The sequence below is a fragment of the Mizuhopecten yessoensis genome, unplaced genomic scaffold, assembly GCF_002113885.1.
Source record: "Mizuhopecten yessoensis strain PY_sf001 unplaced genomic scaffold, ASM211388v2 scaffold1063, whole genome shotgun sequence".
Lineage (NCBI taxonomy): Eukaryota > Metazoa > Mollusca > Bivalvia > Pectinida > Pectinidae > Mizuhopecten > Mizuhopecten yessoensis.
In genome coordinates, this window is record NW_018403859.1 from 29,037 (window position 1) to 42,747 (window position 13,711).

General features: G+C 36.8%; 1 protein-coding gene across 1 annotated transcript in view; it reads right to left on the reverse strand.

The window, feature by feature from the left end:
• The window catches only part of LOC110456859 (organic cation transporter protein-like), a 30,956-nt gene extending 17,398 nt beyond the window's left edge, over positions 1–13,558 (reverse strand). The window contains exon 1 of the mRNA XM_021507882.1: positions 13,339–13,558. Coding sequence (XP_021363557.1) covers positions 13,339–13,481 — 143 coding nt within the window. The 5' untranslated portion in view covers positions 13,482–13,558. The remainder of the gene's footprint in view (positions 1–13,338) is intronic.
• Positions 13,559–13,711: the final 153 nt, after the last annotated feature.

Below are 13,711 nucleotides of genomic sequence, written 5' to 3' on the forward strand. Positions count from 1 at the left end.
AATGATATAGTCAAATGTCTTGGTCAATCAACAGAAGGGTCGTTATTTGTGGATGACTTCTTGATCTGTTACAGATCTAAGAACATGCACACGATAGAACGACAACTTCAACAGAGTTTAAACAAACTACAAAATTGGGCAGACGAAAACGGCTTCAAATTCTCTAAATCCAAAACTGTGTGCATGCATTTCTGTCAAAAACGAAAAGCACACAATGACCCAAATCTAACACTCGATGGCACTAGAATTCCTGTTGTTGAACAGACTAAATTTCTCGGCCTCATTTTTGATTCGAAACTCTCTTTCATACCACATATAAAGTATCTGAAGGATAAGTGTTCCAAGGCGTTAAACATTATACGAGTCCTTTCTCATACTGATTGGGGAGCGGATCGTGAAATGCTTTTGCGCCTATACAGATCACTTATTCGAACAAAACTGGATTATGGTTCTATGGTATACGGGTCAGCGCGCAGTTCGTACCTTCAGATGCTAGATCCAATCCATAACCAAGGGCTACGTCTTGCCCTGGGAGCTTTTCGAACAACACCTGTAAAAAGCCTGTACGTGGAAGCAAATGAACCATCCCTTTATGACAGAAGAATAAAACTTTCATTACAATTTGCAACTCAATTAAAATCAAACCCTAAAAATCCTGCTTTCAACCAAGTATTCAACCCCAAATACCAAAACATATTTACGCAAAACCAAAAACTTCTGCCAACATTTGGTATCCGAATTTTGAATTTCCTGCAAGAACTCAACATAAAATTGACGGACATAGCTGAATTTAACATATCTGATGTTCCTCCGTGGACCATTCAAACCCCCGATTTTAACTTTACATTACATGAGCGAGGGAAATCAAGTGTTATGCCCGAAGAACACAAATCCTCCTTTCGGGAATGCATTTCGAATTACCCTTCTCATACACAACTTTACACCGATGGCTCCAAAGAAGGTGAGAAAGTGGCAGCAGCCTGCTGTACTGCCAATACTTGCACTTCAGTCCGACTACCAGACGGCGCCTCCATCTTTTCTGCTGAAGCATGCGCCATTGGTTTGGCCCTCGACCATATCGATGAACACCGCATTAAAAAGGCAATTATTTGTTCAGACTCTCTATCTGTCCTACAGAGTTTACAGTTACGAGATCCTAAAAACACAATCGTACAAAACCTTGCTCATCGAATATCTCGTATATTAAAAAAGTCTAAAATAACTTTACTATGGATTCCGAGCCATGTCGGAATAAAAGGCAACGAATTTGCTGACAGGGAAGCAAAAAATGCATTGAATCTCGAACAAACAAATATCAAACTACCATACACAGATTTTAAACCTACTATTCGTACAGCCATTCAAAATGAATGGCAGAAACGCTGGTCTCTGGAGACCAACAACAAACTTTTTAAGATACAACCGAAACTTAAAACATCTATTCCCAGTCGGAAAGATCGTAGAGAGGAAGTTGTCCTCGCTCGGCTCCGCACTGGGCACACATATCCTACTCATTCGTACCTTTTAAAACGAGAAGATATACCTTCATGCCACGCATGTGACACTCCATTTACAGTGGAGCATTTTTTAATAGAATGTTCCGATTTTAAACACATTCGTGATAACTACTTCCGAGTCCCGGATATGAAAACACTTTTCAGTTCCGTGGATTCGAAGGCATTATTTAACTATTTGAAAGACATCGGTCTATTTTATAGACTCTGATGTCTTTTAACCCACCTTATCCTTTTTGACGTTATATATATATCGCATATTCCATATCATCTATTCGTTATCTCTTTTATTATTTTAACCCCCTTTTATTATTTTTAATTATCTACACATACAATGCGAATACTTTTAAAATGAACCATTTTATCTGATTTTATCTTCGCTATTCACATGTTTGTTAAAAAAGTAAAATAAATAAATAAATCACCATGGCCCTAAATGACCACAGCCGTCGATGGGCCGTTAAACATAAACAAAGAAAAACAAAACAAACTAAGGATGCTCCAGGCCAAATTAAGTCGAAATCTACTGGGTCGTTCAGGACAAGTGGCATTTTAAAGAAGAAGTGGACGGACGGACGGACGGACGATGGACGTTGCGGTATGGCATAAACTCACAATGTTCCTTCGGACCGGGGGAGCTAAATATTGAAGTTCGAACAAGTTTGAATTTTGTACAGTAGTAAACAAGTCTAAATATACCACAATCCCCCAAAATCAATTTCAGTGTTCGTACTCAGGGCAACGGCAATATGCCTACTCCTAACACGATTTCTCACCCGGGTGAGAAATCGTGCAGAGGTGAGAAATCGTGTTGCGAACTCAGCAATTTTAGCACGATTTCCCACCTGGGTAAGAAATCGTGTCGGGTTGAGAAATCGTGCCGTAACACCCGGGACAGATTTTGAGTACAATTTTTTTTTTTAGGTTTCTTCAACGTTAATTATTTTTTAATATATGAAGCATACATGTAACTTGTACAATGGAAACATAGTGATGCTTATAAGTATTTCACTATGATTAACAATACAGTAAAACCTCACTCCGGACACTAAGTCTAGTTGACATTTCCTGTTGTCTGCAATATTAGTGAGATAATATAGACAACCCGAAACTTTTGAACCCCACCGTTGTTTCCGTCTCTGCCTCTAGACTCGTTGATCGGGGCATTTTAATCCAAAATGAAATTCGTCATCCACGTCAATTTGAATGGACAAAGTCTAACGAACGGAACCTACATTCCGATTTTTTCAAGATTCAATTAAAACTGTGTTTACCTTGTCCTCCATGTTAGATAAAAAGCCGGACGGACCGCTCCGTTAGTTGTAGCGATTGTTTAAGATCCCCGATCTTTACTTCATATACCACCTATACCCTCCTACGTCATCTATACTTTCTATACCACCTATACTTCATATACCACCTATACCCTCCTACGTCATCTATACTTCCTATACCACCTATACTTCCCATACCATCTATACCCTCCTACGTCATCTATACTTCCTATACCACCTATACTTCATATACCACCTATACCCTCCTACATCATCTATACTACCTATACCACATATACAATCCTACGTCATCTTTACTTCATATGCCACATATACTTCCTATACCATATATACCCTCCTAAATCAGCTTTATTAACTATATCCTCCTACATCACCTATACTCTGTCACACCACCTATACCCCCTTACACCACCTATACCCCCTACATCACCTTTACTTCCTATAACCACCAACTCTCCTACATCATCTTCACTTTCTATACCTTCTTACGTAACCTTAACTTCCTGTACCACATATACCTCCTACATCACCTATACGTCATATACCACCTATACCCTCCTACATCACCTATACTTCCTATACCACCTTCAACGCACATTCAACGCTAAATTTAAAAAGCACATCAAACGGTCAACGCAAACTCAACGGAAACGCAACGCAAACGCAACGCAAACGCAGCGGAAACGCAGCGGAAACGCAACGCACTTTTGGTAAAGAAAAACGGTTCGGGCTCTGTATGTGTGAGAAAATTACGTCGTTTTCTCAAAAATTGATGACGTTACTCTCACAAACAAGTGACGTAACAATCAATACCTGCTTCCAAGAGAAGATAACTCTGCAATACGCAAAGACGGAATATCCGCTCCGAACACAAACTGTTTCAAAAATAGACTAGACTTTTGGGAAAACCGAGACCTGGTTTATAATTACAGAGCCGAACTTTTAATTTAAACTTTTAATCTAAATTTAACGGAACTGTCTATATTATGTATATTACATTGTACAGTTTGTCTATAATATTGTTTGTACTATGTACTGTATGATCTAAAGTCCAGTTAAGAGGATTGTTTAAATACTCTACTGGAATAAACCTAACTCAAAAATCACATTCATGAATAATTCAACCGTCAAAGTTTCATTTAGGTTTGTTATTTTTGTCACGGGGTGAGAACACTCTAATCGAACACTGTCACGTACTAAGACGCTGCTGGGTTTGAACACGGATAGTGCGGAAACTTCAGATAAAACCTTGTTTAACGTTTGTCCTGAGAATTTCTCGTGTTACAAAGGGGTTTGGAAATCATATCTAGGGCGACATAACGAGGAACATCTTCGCCTATCATGGGTTAGGTATTATCCATTCTTATGTGTTGCTGCTGTGAAAGACATAGACCATAGCCCGCGGTAAACAAAGATGGTAAAGGGATTGTGAAGAGGAAGATAAAGACGGGACATGAAATATGCTGGCAGCGAATGAAACCTAACTACTTATGAAACCTTGGCATATCAGAAGCTTTGGTTAACGTTAAGTTAGGCCAATTATATCAGATGTACGCAATATCTTTTGTAATGATAACGTAAATAGCTAGTGAAATAGCTAATAAACGTAACGGAACACAAATAAATCTTGCATATATATATACATTGTATATACATATATATATACATTGTATATACATATAATATACATTATATATATATATGCAGAATATTTATGATTTTGTTTTAAAATGTATAGAAACAATACTTACGTGTTGCAATATGAAACTAACAATTAGGATATATGTATCTAAATATGTATATAATTATACAGTGATAGAAGGTGTTGGAGAAAAAATGCAACATTGTATGGTCAACGTGAAAACGGGAGTTATCAGAGTTTAATATAGAATAATAAGTTGCAAAACTAAAACTATTTTAAAATCAATCAAAATCACATTTTTTTCATAACATTTAGGTGAACGATAAGTTTATAATGCAAAATTATACACTGTACGCGAGAAAAGTAAATCGAAATTTACATGTGCAGTAGATATACAGTAGCTAATGAGATTGTGTTTACGCGATCTACTGTATCAACCGTTGATATAAACCATTATCACATGAAATATGTGTTTGAGTATTGGGTCTGAATGAAGCTATCTACATATTATTTTAAATAGTATTTTAGTTAAAATCTGTATGGATATACATGGTTGATATCACGTTTACATACTCGTGAGCAGCTGATTGAGACACACACATGTATAATTCAAAAGGGCAAACATGCACATATTTGGAAATAGATATTACGGTAAAAGTAATTACTGTCTTCGCCAATAACATTCCCGGTACATTTTTCTTAAAATTCAAGACGGGATGTTAGTGTTCAGAAATATCGACCAATATTTCCGACTTTTCGTTAAAAAAAAATCTTGATAATTTGAGTGGAGAACGATGCTTTAGGTGAATTTACGTGCAAGTAAATCATGTGGAATACAAAGATTCGACCGAACTGATCATTTCCAACAAGTTCTAAAGTCTAATAACTTTGATAACGGTACGGCATTATAAAGAACTATTTCTGATTACTGGTTTAAAAATAGAGAGAACATGTGTATAAAATGGTACACTGTTTACGTTTGTAGTTACAACGTAACCACGGGTTCCAAAGTGTATTACCTATGTCAATATACACACAAGCAAATAATGTCATAACAACCTTCGAAACTATAAGAGTGAAGATCTACTACAGTGATACATCAACCGGTTTCGTAGTTGCCCAGCAACCCACAACACACCAGGTGACGACTTTATCGTTCGAAATCTGTGGGCAGTCTAACCATTTGTCCATACATGTATTTTTCCATTTAGGGTAGGGGTCAATATGATTGTCAGTTTCAAGTTACATGTATAATGTCTGTATCAACTGCTGTCAAAGGCCTGTCTTAACTCCGGTAAAGCAACGCCTCATCCTCAATCGCTCAACCCGTTGTTTGTGACACGATCTCTGATTAATTTTTATAAAATCTCTTTTTTCCCCATTCCATTATTAGGCTGATCTCTATAAGTTAATCCAAATATCGATTACAGTTAAACCTTGAATAACGTTTGGGCATTGATACTATAGGTGCATTGCAGGTACATATCCATGCGACTGAACCCACCAAAGCCTTCTGCTATGATGAGTTTCCGCCTTATGAGTGTTAAGGTGATCAGATGAGTATGAATTCTAACATTGTAAACATGATGCTAAAACTTTCCTTGTTTCACTCATTTCTGCTTCATCGTGGCGCTGCGCTTATCCATGAGCTTGTATCCTTGTACTTATGCTTCTCTTGAGTGAATCTCCTGACCAGTAAGACTTTCTCCACAAAATGGAGTTGTTTGATGGGCTCCCCTTCATGAGTGTCTAGCACTTCATATAACACGTTCGAAAAGGACAATTCGAAATGCTAAATTGCTGCATTCACCTCTATCTTGGATTTCCTGACAATGCAGTAAGTTGTCAATACTAAGCATACCCCCGGCTATCGCTATTCTTTTAAATGACCAGTTAAACCTAAATTTGGAGGTCCCGTAGTCTTTTTCTCTATCGAAGATGTTGATCGTTTATTTCACACATTCTAATTTCTGAACCTTTTTAGTTGCGTATTTCATGTTGACTTAGACAACAATCCATGTCCGTAAAAGATTAAATACTCTGGTCGAAAATATGATCACCAAAGCTTCTAATCCAGTCTTTTTCACCAAAGCTTCTAATCCAGTCTTTTTCGGTACCTCCAATATTGGGCCTCTTGTGTTTGTCATCTGTGAAAATACCTAACGTTAGGGATCATAATTGCGTTTGTCGGGAACAACGATAAAAAATATACGAACTTCAATAAAGTGTAGTGTAACATATCTTAATGACTATATTTTATAATTATGCGACTTAGTAACAAGTAACAGTAAAACATATATTAAAAATACCGTGCCGTGAACTGTAGGGACAACTGCGCTTAAGATTGAATATAACTTTAAAAAAATTATTATAAGTATATCGATAAAATTCCAATGACTAACAGTTTATTTATGCCAAGTATAAGTGTGCGAAGCCTTTTCCAGGCTGCTTCTTATCTTACCAGGCTGCTTCTTATCTTACCAGGCTCAGGCCTAGGTTGAAGCCTTGTTTACGTTATTACTATACACAAGCGAATTTTAGAGATGTCACGAGAGAAGAATCCAACGAATGATCACTATGTGTTCGACTCGGTCGGAGGTAATGTTAACGTGTTCGACAGGGTCAGGGATCATGTTTACTCAATAAACGTGCTTTTATCTTAATTGATAAAAATCTGTTACGACACATGGTTTGCTAAACGACTTTATTATTGACGTTTGCAGTAGTATCAACAAACAAATGTCGTAAAAGCAAAACAAGCGAGCCAAATTTTGACAATGAATATCGTCATTCTAAAAAGACCAATTGGGTTATGTGTGACATTATGTAAATCATCCAATTCTTTATGGCACGTAAGAAAATAAAATGTAATTCCTATCTGTTTTATATCTTTTACACGTTTTACACCCTGGTCGAGGTATTACCGGAAAGACGATAACTTTTGCTATGTAAGAAAAATAAGAAAAGCCAGTTGCATCATGCTGATAGGACAAAGGAACAGAGGTTAGCGACACGGTAACTTTAAACGACAACCTATGGTGAGATTCAACAGTGGCTACTTCATTCAGGAAGGTAGCCTTTTGATAAGATTGACAACGGAATTTGTTTTGTCCAGCAAAAAGATGAAGATACGATAACAAGGAGACAGCTGACCATCGCTCATAGAGCTAAATCTACAAGTGTGTCAAGGTAAGGCATAATGCGATAATAGCGTTAGTACATGTACAGTGTACATGTACCATACAATAAGAGCCTTTTTACGAACATAATGTTCTCTTTATGCATGTAAATGACTTAAACGACGATAGTTCACAGTGACGGTATTTACGACGGAATTCCAAATTCACACATCCAATTTCTTGCTTCAGTGGTAAATTAATTTTAAAAAATCACATTTTTTTAATGATTTGGAAGAATATAAGATAAATGTAAAGCCGTAAGCAGTTTTCTCATTTTAATCTAGACTTTTTGACCGAGTCACACTATGTCAGCGAATTACAAGAAAGCTGATTTTACCTTCGCTTGAATATGAAAACGGTTGCATGAATATTTCCCCGGACTTATGATATTGTAATCGTAATGTGAAGAATGCATCGTATACGCGGTTTTGATCTTATGACTGGCCAGTAAGAGTTTTACGTCTTGATATCAACGTGCTCTGAATATTTTGTGTTTATATTCATCGATAACTGTGACCATGGATGCTCATTGAGAAAATGTCAAATAAGTCCTCTTCTGACGATAAATCAGAACATTTGTGTACTCAAATATAGATCATCCATTGAAACGAAAGATACAATATTACATGTATGTTGTCCTACAGGACACTATCGAAAATAAATACTGATAACGCCTACCTCATCACTGCACCTTTCTATTTATAACACTGCCTAATACATTAGACTTACGATAAGAAACAGGCAATATGTGCTGCTGGAATCATTCGTTTATCAGCGTTATCAGTATCAATATTGACGGTTTTTGACTTATATTTTTGTAGACCAATCAATATGTATAAATTTCACAAATGTGTTACACTGCAATTCATTGCCTTTAGGCCACCACATATTATATTATGTTCAAACGAGATAAGGCAGTATAAAATAACGACGACAATATGACATGAAATACACCATACATTTTTGGATTCCGACCAGTTGAGTTGGTGACAAGTTTCACTCAAATGACGATATGTATATATGTAAACTGAAAGATTCTCCTATAACATGTGACGGTTAACGTGTAGTAAAGTATTCTGACCAGATAATAACGACCACACGTAACATTCCGACTTAGTTTTGAACAATGGTCGAGTGATGGAACACACAGACATTGTCATATCTATCCCCACAAGTCGACACAAAGTATCGAACCACCGTGACATACAGTCATGACTTCGTGCAGCTAAATTACATCTTATTTTAGATCATGATGGTTGCTGTTTGGAATATGTTGAGTGCCATATATAAAACCTTTACATCGCCCACATAGCGATGGCACCATGACAATGGTACGATGGCGTGTACAATAGATAGACCATCATATATAGCTTACTATCTCATCTCAGAGGAACGGCTTAACATATGGCATACCTACATGCAATACAAGGACAGGCTATCACAATCAATCACCAAATGTCGTTGGTCGAGGTCAACCGGACAATTGGTTCATGTAGTGTCGTGGGCGTATTACTTAGTATCTAGTGTAATAGCTCTTGTAAAATATAGTATGAGTTTGAAGTTTTGAAAAACTAGTAAAACTAGTAAAATTACTCTGCACACCTTACTTTAGGTCCAAATATAGTTGTAGCAAATTCTCAGGTCCCTGTGGTATTATTAATCATTAGGGTTGTCATTTTTACTAAAAGTCGATCTAAATCCCTAAAACATGTATTTTAGGTCAAAGTATAGCTGTAACAAATTATCAGGTTCCAGTGGTAGATACCATATATTCCCTCATAGTGTTAATAAGCCATTTGGTACCAACTATTCCTTTAAAAATGCTAAAAATATTTAATTTTGATAAGAATATAGATCTAACATGTAATATTATTAACTTTCTTGTAGTGTACCTACCTGATGCAGTGTGTATACGCTCCCTATCGATAGGCGAAACATCCTGGGTCGAAGGACATACAGAATATACATATGTACAATTGCGTCACATCGTTGTACAGGTAAATAAATCGTTTCGACACGTTTAATACGTACATTGACTGTGTAGAAATTAAAACTTTGATAAAACACATTTCCAAACTGATCAATCTTATTGAAGATATTGAACCATGACAGTTAAAATGTATTTGATCTGAAATTGTTATTTTACCTGTCACAACAAGACACATATTTATAATTTACCATATTTTATTATCATGAGCTTTCTAAAAAGCTTTTAAACACAATAATTGTTTTCTATGGCTGGTGGAAGCTAATGTTCAAATACACGCTGGTATTGATGTTTCAAGCACATTAGATATCACAATTAATTATAACGAATTATGCAATTTATACAATTTACTTAAGCATGTGTGAAGTTTTTGACTGTATCTAAAGTTTATATCTAAATATGTTGCTCCACATAATTCTGGTTCAGCTTTGAGCAATAATTAAACAATAGTATCGTTTGAGTATATTTTGTTTACATTTTAGAAAGAAACAGTTCCAGTTTTGGATGCTTGAGTACTCATTATGCACTCGTTTATTACTTTGAGGTGACTACCACCAAGGACCTATTGACTACTACTCACCTACAATGTAGTAAATACTTAATAACCCCATGTGTGTCTATATCAATGTCAAGTCTTTCGGATTGCCACGGCAATGTTTTTTTTACTAAAACTGTATAACGAGGAAAACAAGAAATATATAGTTCATACAAAGTATTTTTGTATATACATGCGACCATTTTAAACCGAAAATGATTTTTGAGTGCTGAAGAACCACCTGTACGATGGAGGAAGAGGTGACTTTTAAACACTCTCTATCAAGAGTCAGCAACATCTTGGTTTTGAGGTTACAATTATGTTATGTAATAAACAGGATCCTTGTATAAAATTATTACTACCCACGTCCGGGTATCCCCTTACCAGGCGTACTCCTAATGTTTGAAACAAGGATTGGTCACAGGCACCAATGTAACAGGGCGGGAAAATGCACGGCCAGACCGGGGTTGGTTCGAACCCGGGACCCTAATAACTCTAAACAGATGATTAATTGAGCTACCTAGTCGACGATGATCGAAGTGTCTGTGGATCAAATCATGGAATTGTTGAGATCTCAACTCTTTGACCATATCTGTGATCGCATTGCCATAAAGGGACGGATATAATCCTGCTTCTATAAGATAGCCTGCTGGTACTGTCGATCCCGTAGGATTTAGCCTCTTGGCCATTACATGTGCATGGTAATGGTAGAGACAGCCAACCATATATATAATTCCTAGTCATGAAGAAATGGATACACAAAGGCTACGACAAGTAACTTCAGGGATAAGCTCAATAAAATTGAAATACCTGTATTTGCGATTTCAACCAAACAGCCAACCATGTGCTTGTTGGCATAAAGAAAAGAACACAATCATGGTTGTTCCGTTAGATTTAGCCCCATTATTATATATATATTTGCCTAGACTGACTTTTATCACGATTGCTTAAATATCAAAGCGAAAATTATCCCTGTGACGAGTAGACAAATGTTTCAACAATGAATAACACTTCAATTATATTGTACTTTGATATACTTATATGGTTTACACTCATTTACAGCTGAGTAGACTGGAACAAGCGGAGTGAAGTATCTTGTTCAAGGATACAACGCAGTGCCGTGACGTGACTCAAATATGCAACCCTTCGGTTACGAGCCCGGCGTCCTACCACTAGACTATTTACGTTCTAAGTTTTAGTTATTTTTGACATAAACAAGGATGTTCCCTTATAGTTGCGGTATTGAAGTGTCTGTGTCATCAGCACAGACGAGATTCCTGGAACAGCCCTACGTCACCAAAATAATTGCTTCTAACGGTTGTCTCATGTTTATCAAGGCAAGAGGAGAAACTCCAAAATGACGCTGATCCAATTGCGACCATAGCTCTTTGAACACAATTTGTGATGGTAATGCTTATAGAGGAACTTGCAGTGGAATGTGACAGATTAAAGTACGCTCTTATTGATTGACCGTCTTTAGAATTTTCCACCAACTTGTCCCATATTCTGCAATGAAACATAATGTACAACTACTTATACAGTATAGTACAAATCCCCTTTTTATGCAATACAGATGAAATCAACATTCATGATACTTTACGCAATGAATGGAGCATCACGATCGAGTCGAGGGTGCCTATGTCTGTTTGAGCTGTGAATGTGTTGACGGATGCGGCTCAGAAAGCAGACGCTGTCTAGCTCAGGTACTTACAATATCAATAAAATTCTGAAGGAGGTATATGGCAGCTGAGCCTGCTGTGATCAAAACGTTTAAAAATAAAAAAAAATAATTATATACTCTCTGTTCAGACTGCCGGTAGCATACCTAACTTGGATATGCGTTTTCACAGATCAAGAAATCTGAACCTTTGAACAATATGCAACAAGAAATGGGGTTGCATTTGGGTATCAATTTTTAACAACTTGAAAATGTTGATATCTGAGATTCAGCGATAATAGGGACAACATACATTGTTCTTATACATTCCAATCCTGGGGAGTTTTAAGCCAAAGAAAGCTCCTCTGTACCAACACTGATCTATCAAGGAGCGTATATTTGTGATCTGTGGACTCAACACGAAAACACTTATATGTACATGTACCTTTTGCCATGTTGCTGCATTGCATAGGCTCAAGAACAGATTTCTTACACAAATAATAGTATATGTTAGCAACCCCCCTCCATTTCTCATATGCAACCATATGCATCATGTTATGTACATATGTTTTTAATCGTGTCTATTAAGCCACTCATGGCTGGATACATTTATATAAAAGTTCAACTAATTTATTGTAACATTTGTGATTGTATAATATGTGTTTGACACGTAAATAAATTAAAATATTGAATTTGAAGAATCCCAAAGCAAACAAAAAATGACTGTATGCGATAATTATCAATTATGACGACATAATGACTGATGACATTGAACGCAGGGAATCTGCGCGATGGCACAGATATTGTAAAAAAAATGAAAAAGAGAAGAAATATTCACTAAGACTGATTTTTGTGTATTGAAATTGATTATTTTCTGTCGCAACTAGTTCTACAATTAAGTAAATCCAAAATCGCAGCCTCCATTAACGGAACTTGTGCACGCGCAATTTCCCAAATTAAGCAAGTACCTTGTCTTCTTATTTGGGAGAGATATTTTTGTACGTTTTGATTGGATTTCTCGTATGTAATACGTGATACCTATGAAGCCTGCTTCGCTGGCTCACGCAAGAAAATGTTGAGCGCAAGAGCGTTCGCCATGAATGGTCTTCATATTGCTGAAAATCTATACATAAGGAACCATTTTGTATTTTTTTTTTTAAATTCATGAAAAGGTTGGTAAATAAAAGTACTTATTCAATTAGACGAAATCAAGGGACCACATATACATGATGACCCCTATCCCCCTTAATTTTGTATGGTATTGTTAAAAAACGGGATATAGTGCTGTGTCCATCTCGAACGTACGTTCGTTGAAAAATGAAACATATCAGCTTTAGTACATTACCGGCGTCATTTCATAAACATATACACTCTTTTACAGATAGTTTTTCCAAAACACCCAATACATTTTGCATCCCAATGTCTACATGCTCGAATCTTAGTTATCGGGCTTTGAAAAAAAGTCCCCAAGACTTATATATAACAAACGATTTGTATTGCAATGTAATTAGAGTAGTAGATTACTTTACCTGTGGGAGTGTTCGGACAGGATAAACACAGGAACCATCTGCTGGAGCGCGAACAAAATCTGAGGGAACAAAACAAGGGCCATAAGACGGCGCTGGTACGGGCCAAACTCGCCCAACTCTTTGATGACGTCATCAAATGTCATGGTACTATCCTTCGTGTGAGCTATTATCGAGAACAAGTGATCTTACGTCTGCCTGTCTCGGAGACCTCGGCGATTGTGTAGACAGCCAGCTTTAGGTATCGAAGGAGTCAGGTGGGAGGACATGTGAGTCTAAATCCCATTTGTGATAACGCACCTGTAATAAAATATTTGGGACCAGGTAAGATCGTGAACTTTCTTTCACATGGCTCCTAGCAACTCATTGATACACT